The sequence below is a fragment of the Lotus japonicus genome, chromosome 5 (assembly GCF_012489685.1).
Source record: "Lotus japonicus ecotype B-129 chromosome 5, LjGifu_v1.2".
Taxonomy (NCBI): domain Eukaryota; kingdom Viridiplantae; phylum Streptophyta; class Magnoliopsida; order Fabales; family Fabaceae; genus Lotus; species Lotus japonicus.
Window position 1 is genome coordinate 29,743,735 of NC_080045.1, and position 19,568 is coordinate 29,763,302.

The following is a 19,568-nucleotide window of genomic DNA, read 5'->3' on the forward strand; positions in this document are numbered from 1 at the left end:
GGAAAACCTTCCCTCCACTTCCAAGCCTTGAATCCCTCACTTCTATCCTGCATGCATTTATTTGTTATGACTGAATTTATTTCATGTTGACTGTGTTAATTTCTTATTCTATGATTCATGCACCGTCCACTTAGTAACTCACATGCTTTTATGATTTGATAAGTTTTATGCATGTTTTTCTGTTACTTTTCTTCTTTATAATCACTGCGTTCATCTTCTCCTTCACCACTCAATCCAACTCTCCTCCATTCATATCAATTCTCCTCTCTTCTAAATCAAAATGACTACTGTCGATTTGATTTCTGAACTAAAGACTATGGTATTTGACCAAGTCTTTCCATGGAGTGTTAATCTATCTTCTTCTCAGATCTCTCAAGCTCTTGAGAAGATTGAGAATCTTCTGAAATGTTGGCTCACATCTCATCAGACTCACTGTCTTCAGAACCTTCAAGAAGTTCTGAATGACCTCCTCCGTCTGACCACTCGCCGGAAGGACGTTGAAGATCAGTTCCAGGGCATTTGTATGCTTCTGGAATATGAAGAAGATCACAATGAAGCGGATCAAGAGGCTGTCCAGGAGAATACCGCTTTGAAGGAAGAACTGGCTACTCAGTTAGCCTCAATTGATCAGGACATGCGTCCTCTACACCTTCAACTTCTCTCCATGAAGAATTCTCGAGCTTTCCTATGTATCTAGGATTAGTCTTCTTCATTCCTCTCAATCCTCTATACTTTTTCTCCGTTCAGTAATAATAACATCTCTTCTTTGCATCACTTTCTTGTTATTGTTAGTGTTGGTTTTGTTTTTCACTCTTTTTGATTATGACAAAAAGGGGGAGTACATAAAATGGTTTTGATAAACTTTTATATTATATAAAACCAGTAGAGGAGAACAAGTATCAAATACTTATAGCACATAGATATTGTCAAGCGTCTCAAATAAGGAATACATTTTGTTCATATTCTGAACTAATCTTGCTTCTGACGCCTTATTCCAATTATATCTGGACAAGACTCTATGTTATTATGTGATATACGCTAAGTTCTGAACCATCACTTCTGATGAGTATACATTTCTTCAAGCGTATATTCTGATCACATAACCAGACTCCGAATCTAGACTCTTCACCAACTCATCAAGTCATAGATTCAGGGGGAGTCAGGGGGAGACCCTAGCTTAGAAGCAGGTGTTATCCCAGATTCAGAAAGAGTATTACAAACCGTTACACAAGGATAAGTTTAATCTCTGATCTTTTCTCTCTTGTGTATTCAGTTTATTGTGTAAAAATTGTTCATCAAAATATTTGTTTTGTCATCATCAAAAAGGGGGAGATTGTAAGATCAAGGTTTGATCAGTAGTTGCATCTCTATGTTTTGATGATTACAATTAAGGTTTGTGATGATGAACAATTTTGGTACCCTAACGTTTGTCTTTTTAAGATGTGACAAACAGGTTCTGAATCTGACCCAAGCCTATTCGTTCAGAAGAAGAAGAACCAAGAGTTACTAAAAAGAGAGCTCTTTAACCTACCATGTTCGTTCTGAACAGTGGAAAATACTTCAGAAGCTCTGAAGATGGAAGCTCTCAAGAAGTTCTGAAGAACCCGAGTCAGAAGTTCTGAAGACCAGATGTTCCAGTGGAACGGTCCAGAAGCAGAAGACTCAAGTTCTGAAGACTTGCAAGAAGTTGGTTCTGAAGACCCAAGCTATTCTAGCTCTGATGATAAGAAGTTCTGAGGAACTTGTTCAGAAGCAGAAGTTGCAAGGTCAGAAGAATCCAAGCTTCAGTCTGACGATGATCAGAAGGTTCACCAACGTTCATCCGAAGGTCTTCGATCACAAGTCAACTGGTGAAAGGACATGTCGCTATCATAGTACAACGTCGTACAAGTCTCAGTCTGTCCGCCACCTACCTTGTACAGCCTAACAGTCTGATATTACAGAATTGCCACTCCAACGGATAAAACCCTAGCAACGGCTACATCACAAGTCTTGGAGTATATAAAGGCTGAAGAAAGAAGAAAGATGTTAAGGAACCTTGCTGAAAACATTCAACATATACGAACCAATCTCTTAGCATTATTTCTTCACTGTTCTTAAACATCTGAGTTTACTATTAGCTTTTTAGAAGCACTTATTGTAAACCCGAAACCTTTTACATCACATTGTAAAGTTCCTTAAGAGACCAAGGTTGGTCGGATCTTGAGAGGACTGAATCAAGGCTGATTCAGTGTTTAGCTAGTCTTAAGAGGATCGGCAGATCAGCTTCTTAAGAGGATACTAGTGAGAAAGTCAGTGTATTGTTAGTCACTTAGCAGGTTGCAAAGTGCAGTTGTAACACTCATTGATTTTAGTGAATTGCCTTCATCAGAAGAAGGAAGAAATCACCTTCACAGGTGGACTGGATTAGCTTGAGCTTTTATCTCAAGTGAACCAGGATAAAATACTTGCGTGCTTTACTTCTTAACATTCAGCACCTAGTTTTTATCTTTGAGTTTTGAAAAAGCTTAAAAGTATACCCGTTATTCAAAAACTCTATTCAAACCCCCCCCCCCTTTCTAGTGTTTTTCGCACCTTCAAGATTAACCCCAATTGTGGAGTCGTGCGAGTGATTCGACGACGGTGCGTTAGTGTAGACTAATCCCAATTGTGGAGTCGTATTTTGTCTCGCCTTCCTATAAGTCGTTGCCGGCATTAAAATTTGCATATGCACGAGCATGTAGTCTAACTGGACTCTAGGTGGACTTGTTTATGCTTTTGGGTTTATTACTCTATATGCTAGTTGTAAAACTATATAACATGAGCCTGAAATTTCAAATGAAGTATTAGGGTAAATGACCATATTACTATGATGTTATGTCAGTCTTGCTACATGTTGTAAGTGTTGTTGGGAGTTGACCCTTGCTTATTTGACTGTGTGCTGCATGGGCGCCTAACGCCAAAGAATGATAGACCGCACTGGGAAAAAGTACTATATGACTGAGGACGTGTTCCAGGGACGGGCGGATGTCAGGCGTAGAACTATGTATGTGTTTAGTGGTATTATGGTTTTGGGTTAGTACTTGGGGGTGAGCCGAGTTTTTTTGTAGAGTTCGAACCTAACCTGTAGACCTTCTTTTTGTGTTGGCTCAGGAGCGATCGTACATCAGTTTACCCTTATGTCTTTAAAATTGAAGGGTTTATTTGTAATTAAGGTTTTATTAATAAAATGGAACTATTCAGTCCATTTACTCATTCAGTTGTCAAGTTATATTTTAAAATGGTTTTTTTTTTGGCAAAATTCACCCACTTTTTTTGGAAAGGTTACTAAAGTGACCCTCGAGAAATCGGGGTGTTACAACTTTGCAGAGCCACATATCAAATAGAATAAACGATAAAGTCCTTCGAATTGACTTCTCTCACTACTTCTTTACGAAATGGTGAGTTCATCGCCAACCTTTTTAATTATATTTATCATGTGATGAGCATATTTTATGGGGCCCGAAGACTTAGCTTCTTTTAATCTTCGAAAAGTCGTCTCGGGAACATGGACACTCCTTACAGTCCACTCTTTACCGGACATGATCGCTCAGTAGCTCTTCGACATAAATATACAACTCAACTCTTTGACTTAAACTTCATGCCAACCCCGACCTCAAGGGTCCTGCCGGGACGGACATGAGAGGTGTACCGCTGTGTAAGTCCCGGGTCTATTCATCTCTGAACAAGACCACCATTGGCGTCTCTGTATTCCCACTCTCTTTAGTGGTAGTGACAGCACTTTCCTACTCCTTATCGCTCCGAAAGGTCGTTTACAAACATCATCCATCGCCCCCTTATTCTTCTCTCGAATTTCTAGCGAACTTGAAACAAACATCCGTACCTTACTCTTCAAGTAAGTACGCCTTATTGTATTTGAAGGCGAGATCTGAAGGGACCAAGTAGTCGGGTTTTAGGGTAGGAAATAGTTATTCGACCCGATAATGGTTATGTACTTTTCTTAATTGATTTAAATAAAAGGGTATCACCTATTCGTTCACTAATTCCATTTATAATTATTATTATCTATCTTCCTAAGGTGATTCCTAACATGTGGCGGGTAGGTCAAGTTTTCGAATCCAAGTATCAATAACACATTAAGCCGGTGAATTATTTCCCTATACCCTCCTACCTCAGATGTTTTTAGATTCATATTGTCGTAAGACAATTCTTTTGTCCGGCTATTAGGCCGACTTCCTTAGTATCACCATATCCCATGGTATACTTTGTCTCCATACTAGCAATGCAGCAATACATCATTCACAAGCAATTCACATATGAATCACAAGCAACATTCAGCATTACTTCACAAAATTCAACAATAATTGTAAACAAGCTAGTAAATAATAATATGCCTACTATCGCTTTAACGGTTATTTATTCGTCATGTACCAAGACAAGGTCTTGTCTAACTTCCCTTATCTGTGACTCAATGATTTCTTTTGAAACTCGAGAGCCTGATCCTTCACGCTCTGCATCATGGATTATGGTCGGGTTATGAATCTATGAAGCTTAAAATATAAACTACTTCATGTACTAATTTTATTTTCTTTTTATTATCCTTCTACTCTTAGACTTAACCAATTTTCTTTACTGACTTGATTCTGTTACTAAGCTCAGTCCTCAAGTTCAAAATCACTTCTAGACTATTTAACTTATTCCTTAAGCTATTTTGCCAAAATCACTTATTCATTAGCTTACTAACTTAACTTCATAATTCATCATGCTAACCTACTGACTTCTGACTTCTGGTCTTTCATTATTCTATTCCTAGTATCCTTAACTCAAAATCAAGTTCATAATCACTTAATTAAGCTGATTAATCTAGCTTAAGTTCAAATTAATCCTAAGTTACATATTAACTGAATGTGCTAATGAGGGGGCTAGAAATCAGGAGTGGAACTTTATGTTATTAAATGGGCAATTAAAAATTTCAAATTTGAAAGGGGATTGTTTGACTTTACCAGTGGGAAATACGTGTGTTTTTTCTAGTGGGCCTTCCAATATATCAGATGCTTTGTTTGCCCTACAAAAAACATATCTAAGTGGGCACTAAGGTCTATTAACGGATGGAAACGGGTCGGATACTGACTCAGCCCATTCAGGGGGTTTTCAATCAGCAGAGGAAGAACAGATAACGTTAGCAACACAGGAGTTTTCGACTGAACAAGAGAATCTTACAAAAAAGAGAAGGAAAAGGGGTAGGTCACGAAAGTTACCAGCGCCAGAGAGGAAGGGAAGAGGAAGGCCACGTGGGAGCAAGAATAAGAAGAAATCACCGGTTGCAGAAGGTTCTTCGTGGAGAGCAGCCGTTGTGAGTGAGCACAGGGTGTTAACTCATGCACAGAGGACATGGCTTCTCGGAAAAGAGCTGGGTCTGGAGTATATGGGGCCAGATATACACATGGTTGAGGGATTGAAGGCACAATTTGCAGCTAATCATCCTCAAAATTTGGCTTGATGGATTTGGGGTAGTGGGTCACATGGAACGTGCGTGGTTTATGTGGCTCAAGGAAGAGAAGAGATTGCAAGCACGCGATTAACAAACTGAAACCTTTTGTTCTACTATTACAGGAGACGAAATTAGATGGGTCTAGACAGTAGAGTCTGCAAGATTTGGCGGCTTCTCTAAATATGGGGATGATGGCTGTCCCAGCTTCGGGAGCAACAGGTGGTTTGGCTACACTGTGGAGAGTTGGCTTCCTGGAAGTGTTGAACTCTATAAGTGATCCCAGGTTCTTAATTTTGTTTGTAAAATTGACTGGGATAGATGTTCTAATTATGCTAGTCAATGTATGCGGTCCACACTTAGGGGAAGAAAAGATGATTATGTATGACGAATTGCTAGGCATAATGAGGCGCCATGAGGGGGGAATAGTATTGGGAGGTGATTTTAATACGGTTCTAAATGATGGTGAAAGGAAGAATGCTAATGGTGTAGGGGAGGGAGATCGTGCCTTCAAGGATTTTGTGTATGATGCTTGCGTGATGGACTTTCCATTGCAGAATGCAAAATTTACATGGTTCTCATCTCGGAATAGTGGATTGTGGAGCAGATTAGACCGCTGGCTTGTCACAGAGGATTTTCTAATGCTTGCTTCTAATGTGTCACAATCTGTTTTGGAGTGGAGTTGTTCAGATCATCGTGCAGTTGCTATTTCCTTTGGAAACCGAGATTATGGCCCAAAACCTTTCTACTTTTTCAACCATTGGGTACTTGAGGATGGGTTTAAAGAGATGGTGGCGGATTGGTGGGATTCTTCTTTGATAGAAGGATGGTCAGGTTATGTTTTGATGTCCAAATTAAAGGGTTTCAGGGGCCAGATTTGTGAGTGGCGGCGGAAAAAAGGACCTTGGGGCGTGGTGAAAATAAAGGTGCTAGAAGAGTCTCTTAATGATGTTATAAGGAGAATGGAATGTGAGGGGGTTTCGGAGGAGTTAAGATACGAGAGGCTCAGAATTCTTGATGATTTATGGGGGGAATATAGGGCAGAAGAGAGATCTTGGCTTGCAAAGTCAAGGGTGCGGTGGCTAAAGGAGGGTGATCGAAATTCCAGGTTTTTTCATAAGGTGAGCAAGGCAAAAGTGGCAAAGAAGCACATCAGCCAGCTTGAATATGAAGGACAGGTTCTAGAGGACCCAACAGAGATAAAGAATGCAGTGAAGCAACATTTTCAAAGCTTTTTCAAACAAGATACTTGTGTCAGACCGGTGCTGCATAACAGAGGGATAAAAAAGGTGTCTGCAGCAATGTAAGGTATGCTTGAAGAGGATTTTTCTGAATCTGAGATATGGGAGGCAGTGAAGGGTTGTGATGCGAATAAAGCTCCAGGGCCAGATGAGTTTACAATGGCATTTTTCAAAGAATTTTGGGAGCTAATCAAAGGTGATTTAATTCGATTTTTTGAGGATTTTTACAAAACTGGTAAAATTGTGAAGGGATTGAATGCAGCTTTCATTTCTCTAATTCCCAAAGGATTGCAGCAGAGATCAATTGTTGATTACAGGCCAATTAGTATAATTGGGAGCATTTATAAGCTTCTATCTAAAGTGCTTGCAAATAGATTGGCGCTTGTGATGCCTGATGTGTTGTCTGTAAATCAGTTTGCTTTTACAAAGGGGAGGCAGATTGCTGATTGTATTCTGATCGCTAATGAGGTAGTTGATACTCTAAAGAGAAGAGAGAGGGGAGCATTATTGTTGAAATTAGACTTTGCAAAAGCATATGACAAAGTGGAGTGGAATTTCTTGTTTAATTTGATGAGAGAGATGGATTTTGGGGAGAGATGGTTAACTTGGATTTAGGCATGTGTGTCTACTGCTTCTCTGGCTGTTTTAGTTAATGGTTCGCCTACAGATTTTTTCCAAATTCAGAAAGGCTTAAGGCAGGGAGATCCGTTATCTCCTCTATTGTTTAATATCTGTGCCAATGGTTTGTCAGTGATGCTGAATCAGGTGGTTGCTGACGCAGATCCCTGTAGGGTGTGTATTGGGGGGGAACTGTTCTTAAATCACCTACAGTTTGCAGATGATGTTCTGATCTTTTGTGAGAATGATTTCTTACAGTTAGAGAGGCTTCTTGGGGTGGTGGAGGCATTTCTGTTTGTGTCAGGACTGACGGTAAATTATCATAAACCTAAGCTGATTGGGGTCAAGGTGGAAGCGCACCTGGTAGAGCAGCTAGCAGCTGAATTAAAATTTAGTATTGGATCCTTGCCAGTTATGTACCTAGGATGCCCATTAGGAGGTAACCCTCGCAGAAAGGAATTTTGGAATCCAGTAGTTGCAAAAATGCAGAAAAAGCTTGGGTCTTGGAATTCAAAACACTTGTCTTTGAGTGGAAAATTAGTGCTCTTGAAGGCAGCCCTTAATTCAGTTCCCTTGTACTTCATGGTTGTATTCTGGGCTCCAACCGGAGTTATTCAGGTGTTTGAAAAAATAATGAGGGGTTTCTTGTGGGGTGTGGGTGAGGGGAAAAGAAAAATAGCATGGGTGGCTTGGGAGGATGTGTGTAAGGGAAAGAGGTTTGGAGGTTTAGGTGTGGGAAAGTTAGAATATAAAAATAGAGCAATGCTTCTGAAGTGGATTTGGCGCTTTGGTCGTGAGAAGGGTTCTCTATGGCGTAGGGTGGTTTGTGCTAAATATGGTGTGGATGAGCGTTTGGTGTGCCTTAGGGTGGAAGGCTTACCACATTCAGTTTGTTCTATTGTTGCTGCAGATATTTTAAAGGCCTATAAGGATAATTCTGATGTCTCACGAATTTTCAAAGAAGGACTGGCATGCAAATTAGGGGATGGTACAGGCATATCGTTTTGGACAGATTCTTGGAGCGAGGTTGGCATTTTACAGGGAGCATTCCCACGGGTTTTTGCTCTTTCTCAAGATAAGAGTGCTTTGGTGGCTGATGTAGGAGTGGTGGGGGATGGAATTTGGAATTGGAGGCTGTCTTTTCGCCGCAATTTTTTCGATTGGGAGCAGGTCCAATACGCTGATTTTATGCAGGTCCTTAACTCTAATATACCAGCAAAAAACAGCAATGACAATATTTTATGGAAGGGGGACAAACTTGGACTGTACAGTGTACACAGTTAAAAATATTTGTGACAAAGTTGAAGAACAACAGTTCTACAAACAAGTTGGCGTGTCCCCTCCCCTCTAAGGTGGAAAGATGGCTTCCGGCGAAAGTAGCTTTATTTGTGTGGAGGGTGCAAAGCAAGCGTGTGGCAACCTTGGAGAATTTGCGTCGAAGAGGTGTGCACATTGCCATGGAAGAGAATTGTGTGTTCTGTCATAGTGGAGTCCACCTCGCACTTGTTTTTACACTGTCCAAGGGTGTATTTTTTGTGAAACCAGATCGCTCAAAGAGAAGGTTTTGTGTGGGCTATTATTCCTGGTGACGTAGAGAGCTTGTTGCAGATGTGGGGAGGGATGCGGGCACGAACTGCTGACCAGGTGTGGAATTTGTTTCCTTATGCTTTAATTTGGTCTTGTTGGTTGGAAAGAAATTAAATGACATTATATTCAATCAAAAGGTTCTGTGTTTGGAGAGTGTGTGGGATATGATCCTTGTAAGGGTGTATTAGTGGGTTAAAGGAAACTCATATGATTTTTGTTATTCACTGGAACAATTTATTGCTGGGTTCGAATTTATTAAGTTGAAGACACAAGAAGTGCAACGTGCTAGTGTGGTTTGGCACCCTCCATCTGTGGGAATTTTGAAATTCAATGTAGATGGGGCCTCAAAAGGGAATCTTGGGCCAAGCGGAATTGGAGGTGTATTGCGTAATTCAGATGGTGATATCTTGGGTTATTTTTCAAAATCAACAGGTGTGTTATGGACTTATGAGGTGGAAGTACATGCAATTCTCAATGCTATAATATTCTGTCATCAACATAATTTTCATAATGTGCTTATTGAAAGTGACTCAACTTTGGCAATTGGGTGGACTCTGGATGGTGATAAAAGACCTTGGAAACTGATACAACTTTTTAATCAGATAGATTATCTTTGGCATTTGGTTTCCTGTGTTGGTATTCAGCATGTACTGCGAGAAGGAAACACTGAAGCAGATTTTTGGGCAAACCAGGGATGTGGTAGGGAAGATGTACTGTGCGTTTTATCTGAACCTTTGTTGTAGCTCACATGAGAGAGATGTTCTCATGATTTCTATATTTTTCAATAAAGTATTTTGTTTCAGAAAAAAAAAATCCTAAGTTTACTTGCAAATTAAGAAATTCACAAACTAGGCTAAAACTAACTTCTGATACTCTTGTCCTACTGTTTTCGACCTTCTGAGTTCATCTAAACCATTATTAGAAGCATTTAAGTACTGTAACTACCTCAATTTGCCAGTTCTTGAGTCGGTCGTGAGGTGAAATTGGGGTTTTTCACCTCAGAGCTTTATCATCGATTCTATCTATCCTAAAAGGCTCTACCATGTCCCAGAAGCATAAAATGATTGATTTGACACTCTAACTCGAGGCCAGAAGCTCAACCCGATAGCTCATTCGAGCTTGAAAATTCAAATATTGGTTCTTCTAATTCGTGGTGATTCGAGGCTCCAAACTAGTCTAAAGCTTCCTAAAAATGTCCTAACGTGCTTAAGGGTAAGTATTGGATAAAAACAACGTGAAAATGAGAGAGTTGCAGAAACTCACTCGCAAGAGAAGATGATGTTTGCCGGAGAAGATGATCGGAGGTGCTGAAATCGTCACCGCCGTGCTGTTCCGGGCACTGGGACTTGCTCTACAGGTTATGGGGATGAATTTGGTGCCAATGGGTGTTTCCATGGAGGTCTAGAACGTGAGAAAAGTCGAGTTACAGGTTGGAGCACTCGCCGGATTCTGGAAAATGCTCGTCGGAGTTGCAGGGTGCTCGCGAGTTTGGGTTTTCTGGGCTCAAAGCTTCACGAAATTGACCCAGATCGAATCCTTACTCTCTCAGGAACTTAATGGAATGAAAATTACACTCTAACACTCAACCAATTATGAGAATCGAAGATAAGAAGCTTGTGAGGCTCTTCTCGGTCTCTCTCACTCTCAGGGCTCTCTCTTCACTCTCAGCTCGCTCTGGGACTTCGCAATGAATTGCTAGGGACTCAGGGACTTCAGAATGGCTTGTTTTATAGGCTGAAGGCTAGTAATTAAGGCTAACCAAGCTTAAGCTCTAATCCAAGTTGCACCACCTATGGAATTGCATGCAAGCTGATTATCACAAGGTTCCATATGCTGCTGCAGGTCTGTACTCGTCCAGGCATCATTCAGGAGGGGTTTATGGGAACTAGAAGCCATCATGGTGCTTACTATTGATGAATAGTAGTGTGTTATCATGGGTGAATAGTAACCTAGGGCACCGATTGGTCAATTATTTTATTCTGCCTTCAAGTCGGGACAAATTGGCTACTATGCTTCATCATTTCTGAATACTAAGGGTTTGGCTCGTCGGTTCAACTATCGATCGATCTGAGACAGTGTGTTACTACCGTCAAGAGATTCGATTAGATTAGCTTCCTATTCTCATCTACTCGAGTCATTCATTTAAATGGGAGTCATGACGACCATGTCTTTGGTACCTTTGATTGTCGGTTTGATCTAATCGTCACACCGACGTTCTATCGTCGCATCGTAAATCGTGCATAAAATAGGCATATATATATATATATTTATATATAGTTATTCATACTACCTCTGGCTTTGTTAGAGTCCTAATCCTAGTCCATCATTCCTAGTTCTAACGGTCATCACCTGTTTGGTTAGAGTGTGGGATGTTACACATTCCATTGAGACAAGTGTTACAAAAACCTGACTTATCAGGGCGGTTGGTTAGTTGGTCCGTAGAGTTATCTGAATACGACACTCAGTATGAGCCAAAGGGAAAGGTCACAATTCAGAGTCTGGTAGATTTTGTGGCTAAAATGACGCCCTCCGAGGGCGAGGGGATGAATGGAGAATGGATCATCTCCGTCGATGGGTCCTCAAATGACAAAGGAAGTGGGGCAGGCATAACAATATAAGGTCCCAACAAAATGACGATTGAGCAGTCTTTAAAGTTTGAATTTAGAGCAAGTAACAACCAAGCAGAGTACAAAGCACTAATTGAGTGTTTAAGGCTCGCGATTGAGCTAGGCGTTCAAAGGCTATACATAAAAGGAGACTCACAACTAGTAGTCAAGCAAGTCAAGGGAGAATACCAGGTGAAGGACCCACAACTTTCAATGTATTTGGAGATTGTTCAAAGACTCATGATGGTGGTCAAAGAAGTCAGAATTGAACATATTCCGAGACACCAGGATGAGAGGGCGGACGTCTTTGCAAAGTTAGCTAGTATAGGGCGGCTGGGCAATTACCAAACGGTTATACAAGAAACATCACCACGCCCAAGTATCGATCTAGTTGAGATTAAAATGAAAGTTGTAAAGGCGATAACAGAAGGGGAAGTTTCATGGATGGAACAAATCAAAGAGTTTCTAAAGAATCCTCCCATAGATGAAAGCTTGAACACAAGGGAGAGACGGCGGGAAGCTAGTTTTTACACCTTGACGGGCTATGAACTGTACCGACGGGGAATCATGTCCCCATTACTTAAATGTGTTAACACAAAGGAGGCACAAGACATTATGGCGGAAGTTCATGAGGGAGTGTGTTCCAGTCACATTGGTGAGCGATCCTTGGCGGTGAAGGTGTTAAGAGCTGGTTTTTATTGGCCAACGATCAACAAACACTGTTTTGAATACATCAAGAAATGCGCAAAGTGTCAAATTTTTGCAGATTTACACAAGACCCCGCCGGAACATTTAACAAAAATGATGGCGCCATGGCCGTTCGCCATGTGGGGAACAGACATTTTGGGACCATTCTTAGTGATCAAGGCACAAATGAAGTTTATAGTGGTGGCGGTGGACTATTTTACCAAGTGGATAGAGGCCGAAGCTTTGGCGACCATCACAACGGCCAAAATTAGAGACTTCCTATGGCGGCGGATAGTATGCAGATTCGGCGTCCCAATGGCGTTGGTAATGGAACTCAATTCACTAGTAATTTAACCAGGGAGTTTTGTGCGGATCTAGGAATCGAGATGCGATTCGCTTCAGTCGAGTATCCTCAAACAAATGGGCAGGCTGAATCAGCTAACAAGGTAATCTTAAATGGCTTGAAGAAAAAGTTGGACGAGGCAAAGGGTCTGTGGGCTGAGGAATTGCCAGGCGTTTTATGGGCTTATAACACTACCGAACAAACAAGAATGGGGGAAACACCTTACAAGTTAACGTATGGCACGGATGCCATGTTACCTGTGGAGATAGAGAACCAAAGTTGGCGGGTATCAAGATTCAATGAGGCAGAAAATGGAGAAAATTTGATCGCAAATTTTATCATGTTGCCCGAAGAACAAAGGGAAGCTCATTTGAGGAATGAGGCTGGTAAGGGAAGGATCGCCCGAAAATACGCCTCCAAAGTTGTGCCCAGGACAATGAAAGCAGGATACTTGGTACTCAGGAAGCGCACTTTAACTACAAAACACCACAAACTCTCGCCTAATTGGGAAGGACCCTTTAGAGTGATTGGCGAAATGGGAAACGACGCCTACAAGTTGGAGCAACTAGATGGAGGACAAGTTCGCCGAACATGGAACGCCTCTCATTTGAGGCAATATTATAGTTAGAAAAAAGAAACAAAAGAAGTCACACTCTTTTTTCCTTTAACAGGGTTTTTAATGAGGCGACAAATGTAAATCAAGGGACGACAGCTCTCAAGTTTCAAATATTAATGAAGTCTCTTTTATAAGTTAAATGTTTACTTCAACTACGCAGTTTAATACATTATTTTGAAAAGGCATACACACGCCTCAAGGTACAAAGTACCGCGAGTAAGTCTTTCGGAATAAGAAAGCATCGCCGATAAGCTTACATAGCCTTGGCAATTCTAGTGGCCACTAGAAACCAAGCCCCGTCAGTAAAATGACTAAGGAAAATAAAATGTGCCTAAGCCTCAAGAGTTTCTTCAGCCAAACGAAGTCTCAGAAAGTAAAGTACGATAACAAGAATTTTATATTGCAACGTATTAAACGGGCGAGGCCCTATAAGGAGCATTTCAAAAAGATAAAATTCCAACATAAAATAACAACAAGTTTCAGTCACACACAAAATAAAAGGGAGGCGATGCCCATCACGTAATAGTTTGACAATACAACATGGGTGAAGCCTGCATCATCATTACAACAAAGAGAAAAGACCGAACAATGATGGAAATAAAAAAAACTTAGAGCAAAAACGGAACAGATCAAGCTTGTTCCTTCTCATTGTCATTTACGCCTCCGGGGACTTCTTCATCAACTTTCATTTCATCAGTTTTCTCTCCTTCTTATTCCTCGCCCTGGGCCTCTTGAGTGCCCTTACCAGCTGTGCCTTGTGAGTTGAAGAAAGGAATGTCCTTAAGAGCCGGATCAGGAGGTCCAACAACTTTACCATCCAAAACTTTCTTCATGAAGCCAATCAAGGAGAGGTCAAGAGTTGGGGCGACTATTTGCAGCTGCTCCTTTGTAACATCCCTAAATCTCGAGGGTCACTTTATTAACGTTTTTCGAAAACGTGGGTAAATTTTAGCTGAAATAAAAACGTTTTCGAAACATAGTTTACAAATAAAGAAGTAGTAACTGGAGAAATAGACTGAATAATTCAATTTATTAATAAAAGCTTTGGAAGCGTATACTGATTCTTTCAAATTAAAACATAATGATTAAACTAGTGTTCGACCGCCCCCGAGCCAACACAACAAGAAGGTCTCTAGGTTAGGTTTGAACCCTATAAAGAAACTTAGCTCACCCCCAAGTACAGACTCAATTATCACACTCAATACCTGACTTATAGGCCGCGTGCCTTCCAAAGCCTCCTCCAACGCTCGCATCCTATCGTCTCGCATTCTCGGCTCTCGCCAATCCCATTGCTGAACCATCAGTCCCGCGGTCGATGTATCGAGCCTTGTCGTCGTCCACATCAAGCAGGTATAGGGTCGCATCTCGAATGATCACACGCATGCTTGTTGTCTAGGTGTTAAGCGCCCCAAACAACAAACAGCAAACAAGCAAGGGTCAACTTCTAACACACACATCATAAGTAGGGTATACTACCCTACCAATATCAAGTTCTTCCCTAAGCTAACATTCACAAGTAAGGGAACTATATTAAGTTCTAAGTTTCACAAGTATAGGGAACTATCTCATAGTTCTAAGTTATTGTTAGTCAATGCTCGTGCACATGCATGCAGACGCTTTAGATATCCATAAGCCAATCCCTCTTGGAAAGGGTGGACGAACACAACTCCACGATCGGGGTTGGACTTCTCCAACACACCGCTGCCCAACAGCTTGATGATCGGGGTTGGACCTCTCCAACGCACTGTCGTTTCACGTCCGTCCTTATTCAGGGCCTCCCCTGAATGTCACCATCGACTAGCCAAGTCCAAGTCACTAGCCGTGACCAACCAAGCCCAGTCCAGGTCACTTGGTCCACAATGCATGCCATGCAAGACATTCATCATCCCTAGGCCCTAAGCCTATCACGTTCATCTCTAATGAACAACATATCATAGCGTAATAATTTGCATGCATATCAATAGATGTAGCTAACACCCTAGGCATATAGGCATGTTCATAATAACACTAGCTAACATTTATTGCATTATTATCATATAGCATATCTAGCACATATATCATCAATAGTCCTAGCATCATGCTTTCTAACATCACAATCACAACAACTTATCTAGGCCGAGGCCGATGTCCCTTACTAGCATATTCATCTAGCATAAGAGCCCTAAGATTTTATAGTCATACAATCACAATCAAGAATTCTAGATCGTAGCTGAAGTGCCCTTACCTCAAAGGTACGCTTTCCTAGAAGTCTCGGGTTGCTCCTTGAAGCTAGGTCTACACTTGGAAATTTCCTACCAACGAACGGACAAAGTAACGTTACTAATCGGACAATCGGATTGATCATAAGCCCATCCCCTTATTGATCACGAAATTCCATCCAAAAACCTTGAAAATCCAAAACCACTTCTTTTATAAGATCAAACATTCTTTTCTAAAACATTTTGCTTGAAGATCATAAGAACACTTGAAGAGCTTTGGAAGAAAAACATAATTTTCGCATAGATTCAATCCTCCCAAGATTAACACCTCCTTTATAAAACCCTTTGTTTGAAGGTCATAAGGACATCAAGAACTTCTTTAAGAAAAACCCTCAAATTGATAAACATCTCTAAGAAACTTGATTAAAATCATTCTCTTCTGGATTTGGCAGATCGGCTTAAGTTGCAACCACAGAGCATATTGAGAATGACCTTGCTCAAGGCTTAGAAACTAAACTAACCTAAGAACAAGAAAAATAAAAAGAAGAACAAGAGAGGGAGAAGAGAGAACTCACGACTACAATATGGAGAACTTGGTGAGTTGGTGTGAAAAATTGAGAGGGGGAGAGAGTCTATTTATACTAGAGGTTTGGGGACAAAGAATTGAAGGGGTAATTGAATTCATTTTCCCCTCCAAAAAAACTTGAAAAATTCGGCCAAAGCTTGGTCAAACCAAGGGCCTCTTTGCAAATTATTTTCTAGTCCAAAACTCCCTTTAAAACCATGCTTTTAATCCTCCATTTAATTGAAATTAAAACCTCAAATTTTAAGCATTCAAAAACAAGTCCTTGCTGACTTTAAATGAAGGAGTCTTTATTTTTAAAATAGTCATTTTAAAATCTAAACATTCAAAGACAAGTCCCTCCATGAAGCCTTCATTCCTTGATTTTCTTCTCCTCCATAAACACCATAAATCACCTTAAAAACATGAAAAAGACCTCACCTTTCTTCCTCACCCCTCTTGGCCGCCCATTCCCTTCTTCCCTTCAGATTTTTCTCTCAAAAACTCATTCAACACAAAACCAAGCGAAGGACATGTGATTAAGTGCATTAACCACCATGTTTTCCCTCTTAATGCACCATAAAACCTCAAATTTGAATTTCAAAATCCCTTCATCTTTTACATCTCCAAAAATTCGACCAAGCCTTCATTAAGGCTCCAAAAATATTTACAAATTTATTTATTTAATAAACCATAGGTTTAAAATAATTAAATACATTTTATTTAAATAAAAACCCATTTTATTTAAATAAAACCCTCAAAAATAGAAGAAAGGAATATTCTCTCATGGAATATTTTTAGAAATATGCCCAGAACCTCCCCTTCAGGTGTGGCCCATGAAATTGTCTTCGCCGACTCGTTTCGCCAATTTATCGCCTTTGTCGGGCCGATTTTGACCTAAAAGTCGTCGTCGCGGAATCCTAGCATATATTACAGTCAAAACGCTCGTAATGTCGCATACATCGACGTCCAGACTTTACTAAGATAGTATATTTCCTCTAAAAATAGATCACCTTTTATTAAGTAATTATATCACATATAGCACAAGTAATTCATAGAATATTAAAATAATATTATGTAAATAATATGCCCTAAAACGGGGTCTTACATCCTTAGCCTTCACAAAACCAATGATGTATTGTTTAGAGCTCTTGGCGATGATCGACTTTTCCATCTCCTCCAGATTGGCCTTTAGATGCCTGCATCTTTTCTCAACAACCTTGAGTTTTCCTTCAGCAGTTGCCTTAGAAGCTCTCTCGGCTTCAAGTGAACCGTTCACTTTCGAGTGAAGCGAGGGCGTCTTCAGCTTGTTTCTTGGCAATCTCAGCACACTTAGCAATTTCTTCGCAATTTGTTTGCAGTTGTGCATTGGCAGCTCGAGCCTCATCTAGTTTTTGCCTAAGGCGGGCACGGTCAAGGTCAGCATTCCTTAGCAGCGGCATCAATCCGGCGGCGCATCTAGCAGTGGCAAGAGCTTGATTCACCACAGTCCCAATGGCAGCCTCAACTCCTTTAGCCGCAATTTCATTCGACAGCTGCACATTGAAGTTGCGGTTCATTAAATTTAGTCCACTGAAATTTGGAACAAAAACGCTGGAGAGCACGCCGGTTACACTGCCTGGCACATGATCCCGGGATGACTGGGGACGAGGGCTGGCAGCTGCCATCATATTACCGAATGCCCCACCGGTTTGAGATTGGGGAGGGGGGTTGTTGGAACTTTGGGCTTTCTCCTTCAGAGGTGGTTGTTTGAAGGAATTCTGAAGGGTCTGCTGCTTAGGGTCAGGCTTGGTGGCAGAGGAGGATTTGTGGCGCTTAGGATCACGCTCACCAGAGGGCGCACTTCGACTGTCGCCTTTGACATCTTTCTTATCTACCTTTCTTCTACCTTTGGCTTGCTCAACTTGGGCGGCGATGAAGGAAGCCATGCTGTCAGGGTTCACATCGATAGAGTCCTTGCCCATCTTAGCTGAAAAATAAAAAATAAAAGGTGATTAAGTGCAGCGAATAACAGGAAACAAAGACAGTCGATAAAGACTTACTGAAAAATTGAGGAATTTGCCCATCTTTGGCAGCTTGGAGGAGGTCGTTACATGAAATTTGAGGAAGGGAAAGAAGATACAATGCAACACGTTGCTCCTCCAGTGTTAAGGCCTCAAGAGGGACTGTGATGTCACGACGAGGATTGGCGGTCCAATAAAATGGGAAAAGAGGGCGTTCTTTGGAATCCCTAAACCAATTTTTTATTTTAGGGGAATATGCAACCTTGAAAAAATTCTTTTGCCAATGTTTAAAGTTGCTCTTAAGGGGCTTGAAAATGGCCATGTTATGGCGAGCTGATAAAGGATTAAAGGACATGAACTTGGGTCTCGAGGTTAAAGACTTGTAGAAATAAAAAAAGAGGGGATACGTGGGCGTCACACTGAGATGATCACACAGAAGCTCGAAACACTTCACTAAGCCCCATGCATTGGGGAGGGGCGACATTCAAAAAAGAAAAAACATCACAAATAAAAAGGGAGAATGGGGGTTTTAATTGAAGTTGAGAAAACAAAAAACCATGTAAGAAGAAAAATTCTGGTGAACCATCGGTACCAGAACCCTGAAGGGTAACAACATCATCATCACCACACGGGGAGACGTTCAACGATAAATATTCATTCTCGCCCGTTTCAGGGTTTATTTTTGTGTACCCTTAGGCGCTGAGGCGATTATTGTTCAAAGATTGAATGCTGCACCAAACAGAGTGATGTAGACATTTATCATCTATCAAATTTAAATCAGTTCGCCACTAGGGCGAAGGAGGAGGATCGATGACAGGAAGGTAAGAAGTTATAATACAAGTTTGGTTGGTGGCTGGGCTAGGTTCACGAAGAACCTCTGAAGAGTTAGAATCGAAGTCGGCGATGACAACGACCTCAGGGGCGGTCGAAGCATCATATTCTTCAGAGCCAGAAGAGAATTCAAGAGAGGATAGATTTTCGTCTTTCATTGACATTTTTTGGGGTATCATGGAAATATGAAGAGAAGGAAATAAAGGGTTGAAGACACAGAAAAATACGACGATGATTAAAAGAGAAAGAAGACAAAAGAAAAGAAAAACTGACCGGTGTGAAAGAAGGAGAATAGATAGCAACGAGCAATGGTCACCGGAGGAGGCAAAAGCACGAACACCGGCAGGGAAGAAAGATACCGGAGTGAGAAGATGACCGTTGAAGGATGCGAAACTTTGGTAGTTTTGAGAGTTGATCGAAAGTAAAAATGAAGAGAAGAATGCAGGTTTTATAGGAAGAAAGAAGGAGAGAGAATGAGTGGGAAGAAGAAACGACAGAAAGGAAACAACGTGAAAGGAATTAAGGGTTTTTGTCAAAACGAGGTAACTCTTCGGAACGTGTGCAAAAAGACAGCTGCTTTCAATGCCAATGATCGCAATTTTTGGGAATCCGTGAAGCGTGTGTCAGTGAACAAAATGACGTTTGATTGACGGCGGCACGTGAGGATTTGAAAATATGATCTTTGACCTTTTGAATTTCTTATGAAAAATTCAAAAAATGCTTAAAGCGGGAACGACGACGACAACTCATCAAATGGCGATTGACTTAGCCAAGAGCAATGGCTGGCAAATAAGAAGAACATAACAACA

At 41.0% G+C, this 19,568-nt stretch overlaps 1 protein-coding gene across 1 annotated transcript; it reads left to right on the plus strand.

Moving 5' to 3' along the window:
- Window positions 1-5,652: 5,652 nt before the first annotated feature.
- LOC130719415 (uncharacterized) lies at window positions 5,653-6,774 on the plus strand. Its single transcript, XM_057570043.1, has one exon. The coding sequence runs from the start codon at window positions 5,653-5,655 to the stop codon at window positions 6,772-6,774; it is 1,122 nt and encodes a 373-aa protein (XP_057426026.1).
- The last annotated feature ends 12,794 nt before the right edge of the window (window positions 6,775-19,568 follow it).